Source organism: Platichthys flesus, chromosome 15 (genome assembly GCF_949316205.1).
Source record: "Platichthys flesus chromosome 15, fPlaFle2.1, whole genome shotgun sequence".
Taxonomy (NCBI): domain Eukaryota; kingdom Metazoa; phylum Chordata; class Actinopteri; order Pleuronectiformes; family Pleuronectidae; genus Platichthys; species Platichthys flesus.
Window position 1 is genome coordinate 10,817,004 of NC_084959.1, and position 18,257 is coordinate 10,835,260.

The following is an 18,257-nucleotide window of genomic DNA, read 5'->3' on the forward strand; positions in this document are numbered from 1 at the left end:
CCTCATGTAAGCTGAGCAGACTCATGGAAATGAAAAGCACTTCCTTCGAGCCGGAGTTGAACCGTCGAACTAATGATTACTGATATTACACTCCTACAGTCTTCCGCTCTACCAGCTGAGCTATCAAAGGTCACATTTTATGATTCAAGTCAACCGTTAAAAAATTGAATTTAAATTGCATCACTGAAAATAGTTTTCTCTTCATCTATCCAACCTGAACTAATAAAAATCCCACAGAAGCACCCCCGAGGAAAGATATAAAGATGAAAGGAAACTTTGCAGGAGCAGAAACACTTTCTCATCACTCTTTATTTGGAGAATTTCACGTTTTATTACAATTCATATAAAATTTAAAAACCACGTCACCTCCTTTAATGTGCTCTTGTCTGTCCTCACAATGGTATTAAGTCATCTAGTAAAACTAAAACAGTGATCACACAAAATTACAAGGCTACTGCTGAATTTCACTGAACACTTAAGAGAATATCACACTCGACACGATAACAGAACAGTATTTCTCAGGGTTTGTTCTTATGAATTTGATCTTAGCAAACAACAAACCCAGTGTTAGCTTCATGAAGGCGTCATGCTGTTTGCCAAAGTTTGGAATTTGTAGATCTGGTAAATGATGGTATAATGTGGTAAACCCAAACAAAGTCTCTGAAGCTATTTAAAACCTTGAGTCATATCACACCGCATTCACATTCCCCTGTGTGGGCTGTGCCTCTGACCCAGCAACCGCTCTTTAAGTTACAATATAATTTAAAGTCATCAGGCACGAATGGTATTGTAAAACCCTAGTTGATGGTTTTCAGATATTCTCCATAGGGGGGGGGGGGTGGATTTGCAGGAAGTTGCTGCCAGGAGAAGTATCTGATAGGCCAGTCCGACCTCCCAGTTGCTGTGACATGAAGAGGTGAAAGTGATCTTCATGTGTACTTGAGGGAGGAGCGGTCGGGAGAGCCTGGGTACTTGTTGAGTGAACTGGTGGGCTTGAGGTAACTGGTGTAACGTGGTGGTTCGTCATGTTCAGGAGAGCCAATACTGTTGCTGGATGAGTCATCCGTGGAGGGATCCTTCAAAACACAGGGTGAATTCAGCCCATATGCAGCTTAACAGTTTTCATTTAGTAGTAGAGTATCTATTGATTCTAGATTCATGAGCCCTCACTGTCCACATTCAATATCCTGTTGGAAGTTTGACAATAAATGTCTCACCTTTGGTTCTGTACATTGTGAAATCTTAACATATAACCCACTGTGCATTGTAACAATTACCACTATTACCCAGGGGCAAAAAGCCAAACTCTACATTTGTAGTTCCCAGATTGATTTTGCCATATAGAAAAATCTCCACGCTGTAAAGAAAATCCCACCCTCCACAGAAAGCTAAAATTCCTGCAGATTTTTTGTCTTCCCAACGTTTGCAAATCAGAGAATCAAATAAAACCAGTTACCTTTTGCTGCAGGATGTAAAGAGACGTTACTGCGTTTACTGCATTTACTCCATTTCCGTTATGCTCTTTCGATTTTGGAAGCACAATATCTGTGGAAAAGCACAAAATATTGAACAGTCATTCACTCAGATCACTTGATTTATGGTTTCATCAATTGTCATCCTTGTGGCTTATTAATTTATTACAACACTATCGTACCTCTGGTTTTGATTCTTGGGCGGTTAGAGAGGTCATACAAGCTGAGAGGCTTTCCAGGTGGGTGTCTTCGCCTGATAGAGACAAAATGTTAACCATGCATTAATGTTGAGTCATGATTTTGTTTATTTGCCCTCCAGACATGTGTGTCTAAAATCCATCGGACACTACTTAGGCTTGATTTAAATGCTGAATAGCAATTCTTACTTTTTGGAAGGTGTCCAGCAGGCACACACTGTTAACAAGGTGATGACCAGGAAGATGCCACCAGTGGAAAGAATGATATAAAGGGAACTTCTTCCTGTTTGGATATTCAAGATTACAGCCACTGAATATCAGCTTGAACAGAAATGTATAGACAGTTGGTAACACAATGTTACTGATAACCATAATAGTATCACATACTGTAGACAGTCAGTCTGATGGGCAGACTTGTCCCATTCCCCACAGGATTTTCCACTGTGCAGCTATAGATGTCGTCATCTAACATCAACACCCGTTTTATGGTCAAGAGCTTCTGGTCAGGTGACAAGATGAACCTTGTCTCATTGGTCTGTGGCTTTCCGCCTTTGAACCACTTGTATGTGGTCCTGGTTCCGTTGTCGTGGGAGCAGTTGAGGATGACATTTTCACTGAGCTCCAGCACTGATGAAGACTCCATGTGGATGTAGGGCCTCGATATAGGTTCTGGGTACAGGTGACAGTAGATCAATACGTTTTTAACATGTATATCGACAAAAACAGGAAAGTAAACATAATGTTCTGATGCACATGATTAGATGTCTCTCAAGATCTAAAAGACATCCCATCAGACAGAATAATATAAAAAAAACTGTGGATATTTGTTTCTAATACAATTGTGTTTAATACATAGTTCTAACCATATTGTGGCTACTTTGCAGGAATAAGATGGAAGCTCAACACTAATTACTGATATCTTTCTAATATAAATAATTATGACCAGTAATCCACACTGATTTTTTGTTATATTCTATCTTTCTTCAAGTATGACGTCATTAAGCCTTTAATTCAAAACCTAAACCTAGTTCTAAAATCTGGAACATGACTTATTTCAGATTTCTATCTCCGTTCCTTATCCTCACAGTGCTGTTCATTAAGTTTTAATGTTGGCTGTAGTGATGGTTTAACTCTTATCTGCAATACACCTCAGTTTTACATATGACTGATATTTGTTCATCCTCTCTTGCCAACTCTCTCCTCTGGTGTACACCAAGGCTACAGCTTAGGCCTTATTTTATTTTCATTATAAAAGCTTCCACCAGAGCTCAGTCAGTCGAGTCAACAATCTTCAAACTAAGTCAGATAGATGTTTACTAAAACAAAGGTGCACACCAAGGAGATGTGATTGTACCCTGGCAATACCCTCACAGAATTGAACAGTAAAAAATTGTCCTCCTACCATCCACAGAGAGTGTGATGCCACCTTCTCCTGTGAAAGTGTCATCAGTGATCGAGATCTCCACGTCATATTTCCCATCATCAGACAGTCTGAGGTTGTGGAGAAGCAGAGTCCCGTTCTCAAACACAAGGATGCGGTCACGATACTCAGGTCTGAGGGTTCCGATAATGTCGGTTCCGATTGACTGGACGACAGTGATAGACTTTTCCCTCTTGAGCTGCCACTTGATTACTGGGAGGTCAAGGCTGAAACTACTGTAGCAGACGGACAGAACGGCCTCTCCTCCAACTGAACCTCTGATCAGAGAGTTGGGGATCGTCATGTTCACGGCCAACACCTCACCTGGAGAGAAGAGAGGTTCCTGTGTTAGATTTTCATATCCACACAATTTCAATATATAGCTCAACTAATGTCATTGTGATGACTAGTAGAAGTTGTATTGAATGCCGATACTCTATGAAACAATAACCCTCCTGCATCTCTACTGAACTCTTCATTACAAAGGCAAAACTGTAACTATTTAGGTAATTTAGTTTGTGGTGCCAGTAGCACTGTTTAGCATTATAAAAGTGTGTCTACGCATGCTTTTGATCCTTTTAATGTTTTTGATAATATTCAGGTTATGGCTTCCTGATTATTCATATCCTTTTGTACATGATAATAAGAGTATGCAGACTTGTGTTCCTGCAAGTGTGCCCTGATTTCCTACACATCTCAGTCAACATGAAATGTTGTTTAAAGCTGGATAGTATGTTGACAGGCAATAGAATTCTGTTTTCTATCAGGGACGTTCAGGTTGTATATCCTGATTTATCGAAAGGAGGATAAGGATAAGGACTCATCAGGTCTTTGAAACTGGGGTAAGTTGATTACACGTTCAAAACACAACAATACTCCAAAAACCTAGACACTAGTGTGTCTGACAACACAACGAAGTGTACTCTCTCAAGCCTAGAGTCATTGATATACAGTATGTGGGGCCGACAACATAATAGAATGACCTGCAACATATACTTCAACAACTTGTTGCAATAGCACAATCATTATTAACAGTTGCAAGATGTTAATGGTCATCGTTATTTACTGTGCATATCTGTGTTTTTGATTTTTCAACTACAGTGGGTAATGGAGTTATAGCTAGTGGGTGCATCCCGCCCCATCGCTGCTGTTTGCTGGAGCCAGTTTACACAGCACATCCACATTACAGCAGTAACAGCTGTCAGTCCATGGGATGGGCAAGCATGAGTCAACAAAAGTGAGGATTGTTTGTTCAAATTTCCTCCCTGGCAGTTCATGAACCGAGCACTGCGAGGGATCCAGATGTCATGCTAGCTTGGCAGAAACAGAGCAGCTCGGTGACTCTGGTGCCACAACAATAGCAGCACAGAGATAAAACTCAGCCACAGCTGAAAATAACTGAACATCTGAAAACTGCTTCTCTAACAGCATGAAGGCAGGATTACTGTGATACTTGCAAAGGCTGGATACAAAAACACCCACAGAGTCTGATGTAATCAAATACCCCAGTAACAAATACTACCTTTGTTATGTCTACAATGTGCAGTTTTCAAAGAGTTGTCTATTTAACAATTTTTCTTATGCTATAATTCATTGTAAGTTATTACACATAATAACAACGAAGACATTAGCATAAACCTGTAAGTAAATTGTATGTATATTAAGTATGCAACTTTAAAACCACAATTCTGTTACATCGTTTTGTTTGCAATCCCTCCAAATACTTGCTAGTAATAAAGACGAGGAGGTTTCCCAGTCCTGGAAATCTGTAGTTAAAATATTATATTTACTAACTTCAATTTCATGATTCCCTCATACTAAAAAGTAAATGAACTAAATAAAATGGGAACCAGATTTCAACACATCGTCATTAGTTGTTAGCAATTTGCTATATTATAAACTGTGATTTCATTAACATGCAAGTGAAACGTACCACCATTGTGAGGCAAAACGCTGTGATTGATTAAGAATAACAGCATCAAATTTTAATACCACTATGTAGCAAATTCTAAATAAGAAATGCAACGTACCTGAATTGAAGAGAACGAGAGACACGAGCAGAACGATTTGGGAAATTATTTTGGCTTTCGAAGGAGCCTCCTTCTCTGACTTCATCTTTGGTCTCTGAGCTTTGTTTTCCTCCCAGACAAGCAGCATAATCTGTGGCTGTGAGCAGGACAGAGGACACAGTCAGTCATTCAGGCTCTGCAGGGACTGAGTACATGCTGTTCTCAAAAGACACTGCAGAAACAGGACAAAAGTGCATGTGTCTCCATGTTTCTTTACTTTTATTGTAGCTATGGGATAGATTCATAAACAAAAGTTTATCATAAGTTGATTCAGTGTCCATTACCCCACAGTATGAAATGATCGATGGTGTTTTACCAGAGAAATTTTGATTTGTTCATTGTTGATATTAATTTGTACTTAGTGGAAACCTTTTTATGCCTTTTGCTTTCGCACTTTACTGATGAATGGCAATATCATTGTAAATGAGATCAACTAGCGAATTTTCAGAATTATATTAAATTAAATGTGTCCCACACTATGATTCTTGTAAGGCGTCAGAAGCCAAGGTTGGAAACTACTGGGTTATTCTCGAACAATAGGGTTTTAAAGCATATTAAATTATCCAGTATCTAAAAATCCAAAAATGTAAAGGTAACTTTTAAGCAAGGCTGTCAGATATATGTAGTAAAGTAGAAAATACAAAGGTTTTCTCTGCAATGTGAATCAAAAGCAGCATAGAATGACACAGACACACACACACACAATAATTTCTCCATCTTCTCACTGTGATTAGTTTCTCATGGGAATGAGCAGGTGGTGTGGCCTAGTGGGTAAAGTGGTTGTTCTCCATCCAGAAGGTTGGGGGTTGAAATCCCACTCTTCCCCATCTGCATGCCAAAGTGTTCTTGGCTTTATACTGAGCCCCTAAATTTGGCAGAACTTCAAACCACCTATTAATTGCACAATATCTTACAATATCTAAAGAAAAAAAAAAAAGAAAAAAAAAAGATTAAATTAAATAAAATTAAATGAATCCTGCAAAGTCCACGCAGTATGTGCGCAGTTCACCTCTGTGGTAGAAATTTATAAATAAATAACAGAAAAAAATGAAAAGTAAATTTTCACCTCTTTCTAATTTTCTGAAAATTTTGGTAAGAATTTCATCATGTTAAAGCCCTAAAAAGCCAATTCATTTTCCTGAAAAACAGAGTACAGTCAGTACTCGGGCCCTAATAAACGGAATGTTACTGTTGTTAATATTTGGCTGCATAAAAAAATGCAAATGTGGGCAAAAAAATATATTATATTATATTATAATATATTATGTTATAATAGAATAATGTATATTATGCTATATTAGAAGCAGATAAACAATATGTATTTTTTCACTTTTAAAGAATGGTCAGCTGTAACTAAATACCAGTTCAGGCTAAACTTGTAGTTTTGCGAACCGGAAAGGGAGTGTCTTTTTTTTTATTTTGTAGGCAACCTTCTTACCGAGCGTTGACGATCTTTGTTTCAAACATGGCGGCCAGCATGTGAATGTCATGCCATGTCAATCCACTTCCTCAACGTCTTCATGTGTGTTTGTAATCTGTGCGTGAAGTCTGACATGTGAACTACATGTTGCGGGATTTTGAGTCTTCATTCACCGCAGACACGGGAACAACACAACTCTGTAGCTGCACTGCTGTCACATTAGCATTCTAGCTAACCAGCTAACCGGACGGAGCAGCGATGGAAGCGGAGGCACAGATCAGAAACGTAAGTCACATGACCTTCCACTGGCAGCTCCGCCGAGTTAATTTGTCCTTGAACGTGTTAAATGTTGAGTTGGAGCGTGTTTGTGTCTTATAGCTGCGGGATTTCCTGATGGTTTACAACCGGATGACCGAAGCCTGCTTCCAGCGCTGCAGCAGCAACTTCAACTACAGGAGCCTCACGATGGACGAGGTACCAGCACCGCAACAGATTTATGTGCTCGACTCGTTGTGGCTGCTTTCCTGTGTTTCTGATCCCTTTACCTCCTGATGCATGGCCAGAAGTATACTGACTCATGAGCAGCACGTCACAGCCTATGTTACGGTGGCCGAGAGGGCTCAACTCACTGCAATTAAAGAAACCACATGCCAATAGAAAAAGCTCTGGCAAACTCAGAATACATCTTGCTGCAAAAAATCACAACACATGTAAATACATACACGCACTGCAATCTGCCAAAACGACACTGGAAATGTTTCCAGGTTCCGCAAAAAAGTAAAGAACCTAAATAACTGTCACTACAGACAGTGAACTAGCTGGAGCATCAAAATGGATCACGTAATGACAAAAATAGCCAGTGGTGTGTCCATAGTATGAATATCTGGTAACCGGTCGGGTCTGGTGGGTTAGGTTTGCAAAATTGGTCCCTTTCAAACTCTGTAGAAATGGACTCATGACCTGGTGTTGTCTGTTCAGGAGCGCTGCCTGGACAGCTGTGCGGGGAAGCTGATTCGCTCTAACCACCGCATGATGGGCGCCTACGTGCAGCTGATGCCTCGGATGATGCAGCGGCGGATGGACGAGATGGAGAGCAAGGCTGCGGAGAACGTCAAAGCCGCCGAGGCAGCCGCTGCTGCATCCCTGGAGCTTCCTGCCGCATCTCTGGAGCTTCCTGCCGCAGAGGCCTCATCAGCATCTCAAATCCCCCTCGCCGCGTCTCTACCCCCACAAATACCTGCACTGTTACCCCCTTTAGCGACTGATGCTGGACTAGAGGCACAAGGCTCAGTCATGAAGCCGTCAGGGTTAGATATTCCTTTTGAGCTGGATGCTGCTTTATCCAAACCCACTGCAGCCACAGAAGTCAGTTTCTCAGCAGCCACTCCTCTCACACCTGCAACTGAAGCCATGAATCTTCCATTATTTAATGAAGTTGCCAGTGGACCGTCTTTTACAGCAGTCTCTCCACAGCTGCCTGTAGCCGGTGTCCAAACTGAGTCAGTGAGCCCAATGCCTGTGTTAATGCCGTCTTCAACATCCTCACTATCAGTAGACATGCCTGTGTCAACTGTCTCTGCACCTACTGTGTCGAGCCAAGAGAGAGCGCCAGAGGCTCCTCCTGCGTCAGGCCAGTTATGATTCCCAGTCTGAGTGGAATCTCAACTCCCACAACAATCATCCTGGATCTGCCAAGTTACTCATCCCTGATCGTCCCAAATGTGATATTATTCTCTGTATTGCTGAAAGGAATAGTTGAATATAAAAAGAGTTGTATGATATAATCATGTCATATAATCTCTCCATTTCTCTCCAGTGTGAGCATTTGCTTTATTTCTGGGTTTTCACATCATATTTTAACAATGTGTTTTTTCACAATTAGTTTTTACAAAACTAACTTGAAAACCTCAATACAGACTCTGGCAACTTGTGAGAGGGGAAATCCCTTGTATTACAATTCTATGTTTTTTTATAAGCAGCTATTACAAGATTGCATTTGTTCTAACTTGATATGAGTGTGTCTGTGCAGTGGTAGTGACCAGTCTGCAGTCATGGATTGGTGAGTCCTGGTCAGATTAGACTTGAGTCTGGACTTTTAAAAGCCTGCATGGATGGTGTTGAGAAGATGAGGACAACAGCAAGAATGATTATTATCACTTATAATCAAGTTTTCTTCTTCATTTAAAATGCTCCACTATAAACATGTTGTATTTCCTGTTTGCAAAAATTAAAGGCTGCCTTCTACGCTGGACGTCCTAATGCAGCGGTGGGCTGCAGCGTGTACTCTCTGTGTTGTGGGTGTGAATTCAGTCCATGAACATCATGTCCTGCCTCTGCACCGTGCATGTTATGTTTTCTCTAATCCAACAGCAGAACCACTATAAGCGATCTTAAAGGATTCTTAATGGTTCCATTCATCCACCACAAAGTTTTCTGATGGTTCTTTCAAACCATTGTTTTGATAATATGGCCACACCATAATAAGAAAACCATTGAGATTACTGTCACTTTCAGGAACTAATTAGAAGAAGTATTTTCAGTGGCACATGGAATTAGTGCAACTTCATTTTATAGTTTTTTTTCATGGAAGACATTTTAACATGTCAGTTGGAAATGAAAAGGAGTGAATAATTCAATTTACGATTGTCTACTCTTAGATCTTTACATCAGTATTGATTGACACCTGTATGAAATGAGAATTTATTAAAGTCGGATACTTAAAGGTAGGCAAATAAGTAAGATGGTAAGTCAAATAATCACATACATTTTACAATGTTTCTGCAGTTCATTTTTCAACTTTCACACCATATGTTTACAAAAGGGTCCATTGTGACACGTCATATTCTTAGATTAATTCTCAGGTTTATACTATGAATTTTTGCTCAATCATGACCAGTTATTAAATCATTAAACTGAACAGACACTTTACATTCCTCAATATATACAATATATAAAAGCTGAATAAGAATATGTAAAAATTAATTATATACAAATCAAGATAACGAAGAATAGGCAGAAATAATTTATTAATAATGCATTTTATTGCGAGGTCTTTAATTAAAAGTAAAACAAACAAACAAGCTGTTATAGTTTTGATCACTTCTTTTTTTGTAGGATGTCAAATTGAACATATTGTATGAACTCCTTGTTAAATGCAACAAAGCCCAGTTAATTTACATGAATGGAATTTTACCATAATAACGAGAAGAAGAAAAGGAAGAAGTTGACGAGAAGAAAAAAATTGAGAAGCTGAAGATGAAGAAGAAAAAGGAAGAAGATGAAGATGAAGAAGAAAAAAGGAAGAAGTTGAAGAAGAAGAAAATGAAGAAATTGAAGAAAAAGATAAATCATACAAACTCCAAGGTGACATTTACTCATGCTGCTGGGTTCCATATCTATGCTGGGTTCAGCGTCAGCGCATTGTCTCCAGCAGGGGGCGCGGTTGTGTGGGTGTCCCGGGACAGTAGCTCCTCAGCAGTAGCCCACATCAACAGTGAGGATCGGGGCGTGGACTCAGCGACCATTCCCTTAAATCTGAGGAGACGACCGACGGTGGGAAAAAAAGGAACTGAGGAGAAGAAGTCGACCGTTCAGCTGCTGGTAAGATCATTCACAGCGGTTTTCTTTTATCTGTGGGGGGTGAAGCTTTGTGTTCCCTGTGAACAACAGGTTTGGTTATGGATGAACTTCACTTTGACTTTTTCTAACAATAGATTTCCAAGTGATCCTTGAACAGGCCAGTCCTTCCGAGTCCGAGAGGAAATGTGGGATGTGAAACTATTTTAGTTCCTCAGGCTGATATTCAGGCTTCATGGTTTCTTAAAGTTGAAATGAACCTCTTTAGAAATAGGATGGGGATGAATGTATGGGAATGTAACATTAACCTGAAGCCTGACTGGTAACGGTTTTCACTGGTTTTAACAGATGTTGTTGGTTATTCATATTTCCTTTCTCTTATCATTCTTATTTTTGTTTGTCAATTATTGTTATTGTTATTGTTATTTTTCTTATTCTTATTCTTAGTAGCAGTAGTAGTAGTAGTATTAATGTGAATGTTCTTAATAACTACTAAGAATAACTTTATTTATAGAGCACTTTTAAGCACAAAATACAGCTTGCTTCACAACAAGAAAAACAATTGTTAAAATGGTTAATATGGGTTAAAGGTTAATATTCTTCTTCTTGTTATTCTAGTGTTCCTATTATCATTATCATGAATTGTTATTTTTATCACACATTATTCTCTCCTCATGGACATTAACTCAGCCAATAAGGCTCATAAGACACTGACAATGGTTTGTCTGTTTACCTTCTTTCACCTTCAGCCCCCTGGGGAAAAAAAGATGGCACGACAAAAAATGAATCTGAAACAAACTATAACAAGATTCTTTGTTCAACACTTTTTATTTCAGGCTTCATGCTCCTGATCCTGACAGAGATAAAAAAAAGAGCAAAGAGTCAAGAGGGGGCACCAGCTGCCTAACCATGGATGACATCTTCACGCAGTGTCGGGAGGGGAACTCAGTGGCTGTTCGCCTGTGGTTGGACAACACAGAGAATGACCTCAACCTGGGGTGAGGGGATGTATACCTGCACACACCTCACTCAGATCTATACACAAAGCTTTGACTGCAGTGGCACCAGCTGCCTGTGTCTCCTCATGGATGTGAGGCTCTTGCTGTGTAGTGATGTCAGTTTGTGCAATAACAGCCGGGAGTGCAGTTTCTAATGATCGGAGGAGCAGACGTACCACATTTGGTATGGTAGGTGAGGGATTCTGTGCTGGTGTGTGTGTGTATGTGTGTGTCTGTGATCCCTGCTTCAAATAGTTTCCATATTGTGCCCAGCCACTCCACATACTGCTGAACAGTAATTCCAGCCCAGTTTGTACTTTTTTCCCCCCTTTCTTCTTGGATTTCTCCCCATATGATGTCATAGCCCAAAAACGTGTGTGTGTGTGTGTGTGTGTGTATAAAAGCAGTGGGTGATTTATAGTGGTTGTGTGATGACGTAAGTGACTCAGACAAGAAAATATTACCCAAATCTGGTCCTACAGACTTCAGATTGAAGGGCTCCTTTAATCTTTGATGGCAGAACATTTACCAATTGCCCATTTGATAATATAATAATTGTTTTAAATTCAATAACTGGGGTTTTATACTGTTGTTCAGACAAAATAACCACTTTATAGTTGTTCCCCTGTGTCCGGTAACACATTTTTTTTAAACATAATTTTTCTAAAATACAAGCAATTGATAGATAGAATGGATTTAGTTTTAAATTATTAGGGATATGTATATTTTTTTTCCTGCCTGTTTCCATAATTTCCTCGCTGCAGAGGAGCTAGAGGATCTCATGACGTGGTTATCTCATTCTTGGGCCAGGCCATATATGTGCAGTTTGTTGACGTTGACTCTGAGGGCTGTGAAGCTGCTGGCCAACCACGCAGCAGCCAAGACCATTTCCTCTCTTCAACTTCCATACAGGGCCAGGCCCTCGCTGACAGAGCTGCAGTCCCACATAAACATCTGAGAGACCAGTCATTATGCTGGAGGGAGGCCTGCTTTGACTGAGGACGCTCAACTGTGTGAAATATTTCTCTCAGAGAATCCAATTATGTGTTTCATACAGGGAAATAAATGTGTCTGAGTAAGAACTGCAATTTCAGATCCCCCCCAAAGAAGCAAAACAACACAGGTAGACACAAAACTCATAAGCTGAGGATCCCTCTGAGTATTTTCTGCTCTGTCATTCCTGAGCTTTTTTCTCCCTGTTGCTTATTATAGCACAGACTGCAAATTGTCTGTGGAACAGAATCGACAGGGAATGTGACTAACTGCTGTTTCACTTCAGTGTGAGCTAGGGCTGCAGCTTCTCCCCACAGCCCCGTTCAGTTTTATTGTTAAGTGCAGTGTAGACTCTGTGGCTTTGCGGGGAGTTGCGAGAGGCCATGGCAGCTGCCTTGTGGGGGTCATCTCATGTAAAGCACTCAGCTGGGTGAAGGGCCCCGTGGCATGTAGGTGATGGTTTGGCTCCATGTGGACCGTGGCAGCGCGGTGTACACCGTCTGTGTGTTGGTGTCTTTATATATATATATATGTTACCAGGCATTCCAGCTTGTGCAGACATATTTACCTCCTAGCCGGTTGTCAGATGGGTACAGGCTGCAGGCAGGGAGAGGAAGCATGTGCTAAAAAATGTCTAAATAAAGACTGGTAGGTAGTGGGTGTCAGAACCTGTGTGTCACAGAGACAACCACACAGATAGTATTTTGTCAGCTGATACTTGCTTAAGGTCTCACTAACTTTCGCCTCAAAGTAACAAGCATGTCCTCTTTTGACTTTAAAGCGATAGTTCACCCAGATATGAAATTTCACTCATTATCTCCTCACCACTATACCTATGGAGGGATGGGTGAAGTGTTTGAGGACACAAAACACTTTTGGAGTCTCAGGGGTAAACAGTGTTGCAGCCAAATCAAATACAATTGAAGTAAATGGTGACCAATTCTTCAACTTTTTTGCCAAAATGTTTGAAGTGAACATTAAGGCTAAAAACATGGTGTAAATTATGCTGTGTCACACAGGAGCAGTCTGGAGGCATTTCATGTTTTTTTTACTGTTGTTTTTTCTGTTTGAAGAAGGGGTCACCATTCGTATTAAACTTGGCTGCAACGCTGTTTACCCCTGAAACCCCAAAAGTGTTTCGTGCACTCAAACACTTCACCCATAGTGCTCATAAGATAATGAGTGAAATGTCCTTTTTCGGGGAACTACCCCTTTAAAGTGTCATTATCCAAGTCAGGCCAAGATTGCTGAGCGACTAATTCTTGGATTTGTCCGTCTTTGCTTGTCGTTCCCTTTGTGCGTCTTGTGTGTTGTAGTGACGACCACGGCTTCAGCCCCCTGCACTGGGCATGCAGGGAAGGGAGGAGCGGCGTTGTTGACATGCTCATCATGAGAGGCGCTCGCATAAACGTAATGAACCGCGGAGATGACACGCCGTTGCATCTCGCCTCCAGCCACGGACACAGGGACATCGTGGCTAAGGTACGCACAAGTCAGACGTATAGTTTGGGATCATCTGTGTTGAGAAACGCTGTTGACTTTGTCCATTTTCTAACATTACATCCTGTGTTTGTTAGCTGATTCAGTGCAAAGCAGACCCGAGTACAGTCAACGAACATGGAAACACACCGCTCCACTACGCCTGCTTTTGGGGTCAGGATGAGGTTGCAGAGGTGCGAAGCAAACACACACACACACACAGACAAACAATCTGTTGGCTAAAAAAGGGCCCTCTTGTGGGGAGAAATGTCAGTACACAACATGGTTGAACCCCCTCTTTCTATCCTAGGACTTGATGTCCAGTGGTGCACAGGTGTGTACGTGTAACAGGTATGGACAGACACCTCTGGATAAGGCCAAGCCCCACCTCAGGCAGCTGCTTCAAGGTCAGAGGGCATTTGTCGACATTTTAACAAATTCACAGGCCAAAAAAATTGCACTTTATTTTATTATGAAACATCTTTTGTGTTTGTTTTATAGAAAAGGCAGAGAAAATGGGCCAGAGTTTGACCAAAGTCCCCTATAAGGAAACCTTTTGGAAGGGCACCATGCGAACACGACCTCGTGAGCAGCAGGCGTTTCATAAAAAAAGAAATTAATCAGCGTATCCAATCAAGACATTTGATTCATTATTCATGTTTTCGCTCTTTCAGGTAATGGCACCCTCAACAAGCAGGCTGGTATTGATTTCAAGCAGCTCTCTCTCCTGGCAAAGATCAATGAAAACCAGTCTGGAGAGGTCGGTGGCACTCTGCTGTGTGTGTGTGTCAGTCTTTTTTAGAACTCTTTCAGCCCCTGTGTTGTTGCCCACACTGTGTGCTGTGTCTGCAGTTATGGCAGGGTCGGTGGCAGGGGGACGAGATCGTGGTCAAGGTGCTGCAGGTGAGAGACTGGACCACCAGGAAGAGCAGAGACTTCAACGAGGAGCATCCCAAACTCAGGTTTCTGGCCCTTAACAGTGTTTCCTGTATAGAGACGTCAGGTTGCATTTTATGGGCGTAATGGGGGTAAAGTGCCACACAATCTGTTTGCTTGCAGAAACTGAGGCTAATGCATTTGGCTCGGCAGGATCCTCCTCTCTACTCATGTCCGGGTATAAATACAGCGCTAAAGTGAGGTTGCATGTGATTGATTGCTGCTGATTGAGGTCAGAGAGAAGGTGGGATCTTTGCAAAGGGCGGAGGAGTTTGTAATTGTTTGAGGTCAAAAGAATGGGTTGTGGTTGGTGGTGTGGGGAAGTATTTCTTGGCTCTGTTTTCACTGTGTCATGTGTTCTGCTTGACTGCGGAAAAAAAAATCCCACAAACATCCCGCTGTTAGTAAACATGAGGGCCGGCATGAAGTGAAATTAAATTCATCACAGCTTAAATGAAACCTTATTTTGAATCATGTTGGTAAGTGTTGCAATGACCCGTGTTGATATAATCTACACAATTTATTGCTTATATAATAAGCAATAAAATTATTGCTTATTTTAGGGATTGAAAAATGTATGTCGGCCGATACATACAAAAAAAACATGATGCGTGATATGTTATGGTTTAACCAGAAAATATTTTAAATATTAAAAAGAAAAAACGCTAATTTGGTAAATAAATGAAAAAATAAATGAACACATTTTTCTACATAAAATAAAAACATAATTTAAGTTTTTTCTAATGAAGAAAGTGAACTCATACCAGCAGGTTCAGACAGATTGACTGCATTCAGGGAACAATTGTTGTGCATTGTGCATATCTCAAATAAGCTACTCATAAGATTGTGTCATATGTATTATCAGAGAAATAGCCCCCCCACTAGATCTAGTGAATCAAAAATCAATCAGAGAATAAAACTAGAGTGCTGCAATAAAGCGCATTCCCCAGCAAAGGCTGACGGCACATTTATCCAGCTCAATTCCTATCCATGAAATCTTTGGGAAATCTGTTGTGTTGTTTTTGTTGAGTAATCTTGAAAAAAAGAGAAGAAAGTGAAATGAAACCTTGATACAAAACCTTAAAAGGACAGGGACAGAGAAGAGTCTGAACAGGCCGAGTGAGAGAATGCTTTTCAGGGAGTGCAGAACAGTGTGCAGCTGGAAGGGCTTGGCAGTGTGATCCCATACTGCAATTCAAGATTTTATGTTTGACTCAAACCAGTCATAAAATAAGTGCGCAGCAGAACAAACTTACATTGCATTTATCACACAACTGTAATATGGAATGCTGTTGGTTTCCTAAGTAGGAATAAAGGCTATCTTAAGTAGAAAATAAAGGAATATGTAGATAAATATGGTACAAACAGACATGTGGATATTGCATGCAACGGAATTGAATTGCACACACTAATAAATGACATAATATAACAGAGATGGTGTATGATAAGATACTGTAAACAGAAAGTATATTGCACATAAGGTTCTTGATTAAAGGGAAGTCTTTAAGGCCCTCAGCTGTAACAGATGTGGTGAAAAGTCGTATGAATTGTCAGAACTTCCTTCTTTCTCTTTAGAAAAAGCTTCTACTCGTCTTGTTGTTTTTTAAACGGGTTTCCTCTTCCTTCCTAATCAGCTGAGAAAGACTTCCCTATTCGCAGAATATAGAAATCTTCTTTTTTTCTTCTTTTTTTAACACCACACACACTTTCTGTCCTTTGCGTCTCCGTAGGATCTTTTCTCATCCAAACATTCTGCCTGTTCTTGGGGCTTGTCAGGCGCCTCCTTCTCCTCACCCCATCATCATCACCCACTACATGCCATACGGATCCCTCTACAACATCCTCCATCAGGGCACCAGTAAGTCAATCAAGTATGGAATGGAAATGGAAGTTAAACCCATCACACTCTCTGCTTGTCTTTCTGGTTTAATTATATCCTCCTCCTCTTCCTCAGCTTTGGTGGTCGACCAGAACCAAGCAGTGAAGTTTGCATTGGACATTGCCAGCGGTATGGCTTTCCTCCACACCTTAGAACCAATGGTTTCCCGGCTTCACCTCAACAGTAAGCATATCATGGTGAGTGCTGTCGTTGAGGACGGACATTAATACCAGGTCTGAACGGGGCCTAAAAGAGTTTAGTCTATTAGTGCCACTACCCAGTCTGAAGCTGACGTGATTCCCCTGCAGATTGATGAGGACATGACAGCCAGGTTAAGCATGGCGGATGCAAAGTTCTCCTTCCAGTGTCCGGGTCGTATGTACTCTCCAGCATGGATGGCCCCTGAAGGTATTCTTCTTTTTTTTTTCCCACTTCGCCCTTCTCACTCCCGTCCACTTCATGTTCCCCATAAATGAGTCATGCATTTAAAAACATCCTCAGCTCTATAATTTATTCTTAACCATGCTGTGTCCATATGGTGTGTCGCCCGGGTTACAGGATACAAATAAACCCTGTGAGTTGTCCAGTCATATTCATGGTTTTCCACTTCCCTCTCTGTTTTGTCCTCAGCGCTGCAGAAGAGGCCTGAAGACATCAACAGGAGATCTGGTGACATGTGGAGCTTTGCGGTGTTGCTATGGGAGCTGGTCACCAGGGAGGTGCCCTTCGCTGACCTCTCACACATGGAGATTGGCATGAAGGTAATCGGGGTGCAAAGTGTTTCCACCCACAGGCGTATGCACAGTATTCACATCCTTGTCTGTGTGTTTCAAAACTTTTTGACTTCCGCCCTTTTCCCAGGTGGCCCTCGAGGGTCTCCGGCCCACTATTCCTCCGGGGATTTCCCCTCACATCTGTAAACTTATGAGGCTCTGCATGAACGAAGACCCGGCCAAGAGACCCAAGTTCGACATGATCGTCCCCATCCTGGAGAAGATGCAAGACAAGTGAAGGCATCGGCTGCAACATGTACTCTCCTGCTATTATGTATTTTTGTAATCATCAAACCACTCGTATATCACTTCAGTCATGTATCCGCTAAGCTGCTGTAAATAATGTCAGAGACCACTTCAGCCACACAATTCAAATCTGCTTCTGGTGTATAATTTAAAATTGAGGTATAAATGTTCTTTAGCGTATCTCTGAGCTCTTTTATTATATCATGAATTGAAATGCTCTTGAGCCTTTAAGTCCAGTGTGGATTGTATTCAGCGATATGTCAGGCACAATTGCTTAGAGACTGATCCAAAGACATGTGTATAGAAACACTGCTTTTATACACATCAACAAATGCCAATGCAATAAATATTTTATATTTATGACAAACCCTCGTTGTTTTATTTGAGGATATCATCGTCCTCCGAACAATGGTTAGCCGGCTGGATAATGTTCAGGTATGTTATCTTGCTTTTCATCACTGGATGGAGTTTGAAACTGAGTGATCTCTATCCTGTGAAGAAGGCCACAAGATGGCACTATGATAATGCTCTAACTACTTGAGAAATATAACTTTTTTATGTAACAGTAAACCTCTAAGCTCAGTTCTCATGCTCTATGAAAGCAAATCAAATGTCTGAAAGGAGTTTCTTGTCCATGAGTTTGTTTTCTTCCAACGTTAAGCAGAATCTACTGAATGGATTTTCACCAAAGTTGGTGAAGGGATGTTTCCTGGGCCGGTAAAGGACCCATTAAATGTTGGTGCAGATGCAGATTAATTAAGGGACACAAGCAAATTTTACAATCTTTTATGGCAAATTA

The 18,257-nt window shown here is 40.9% G+C and overlaps 3 protein-coding genes across 3 annotated transcripts; 2 read left to right on the forward strand and 1 right to left on the reverse strand.

Annotated features, from left to right (window-relative positions):
- Window positions 1–297: 297 nt before the first annotated feature.
- On the reverse strand, window positions 298–5,248 carry LOC133969211 (hepatic and glial cell adhesion molecule-like). The gene is made up of 7 exons (XM_062405523.1): window positions 5,120–5,248; window positions 3,072–3,413; window positions 2,057–2,338; window positions 1,859–1,952; window positions 1,655–1,725; window positions 1,457–1,545; window positions 298–1,076 (listed from the first exon to the last, which is right to left on the reverse strand). Exons 1-7 carry the CDS (start codon window positions 5,244–5,246, stop codon window positions 930–932), a joined length of 1,152 nt encoding a protein of 383 aa, XP_062261507.1. The 5' UTR covers window positions 5,247–5,248; the 3' UTR covers window positions 298–929.
- Window positions 5,249–6,597: 1,349 nt separating this feature from the next.
- timm10b (translocase of inner mitochondrial membrane 10 homolog B (yeast)) lies at window positions 6,598–8,866 on the forward strand. Its single transcript, XM_062406931.1, has 3 exons — window positions 6,598–6,863; window positions 6,957–7,052; window positions 7,557–8,866. The coding sequence occupies exons 1-3, from the start codon at window positions 6,837–6,839 to the stop codon at window positions 8,217–8,219; spliced, it is 786 nt and encodes a 261-aa protein (XP_062262915.1). The 5' UTR covers window positions 6,598–6,836; the 3' UTR covers window positions 8,220–8,866.
- A 1,206-nt stretch (window positions 8,867–10,072) lies between these two features.
- Window positions 10,073–17,825, forward strand: ilk (integrin-linked kinase). The gene is made up of 13 exons (XM_062406896.1): window positions 10,073–10,178; window positions 10,991–11,152; window positions 13,462–13,627; window positions 13,723–13,818; window positions 13,935–14,031; window positions 14,126–14,209; window positions 14,299–14,384; window positions 14,477–14,586; window positions 16,291–16,418; window positions 16,515–16,636; window positions 16,748–16,847; window positions 17,070–17,200; window positions 17,301–17,825. Exons 2-13 carry the CDS (start codon window positions 11,064–11,066, stop codon window positions 17,448–17,450), a joined length of 1,359 nt encoding a protein of 452 aa, XP_062262880.1. The 5' UTR covers window positions 10,073–10,178; window positions 10,991–11,063; the 3' UTR covers window positions 17,451–17,825.
- Window positions 17,826–18,257: the final 432 nt, after the last annotated feature.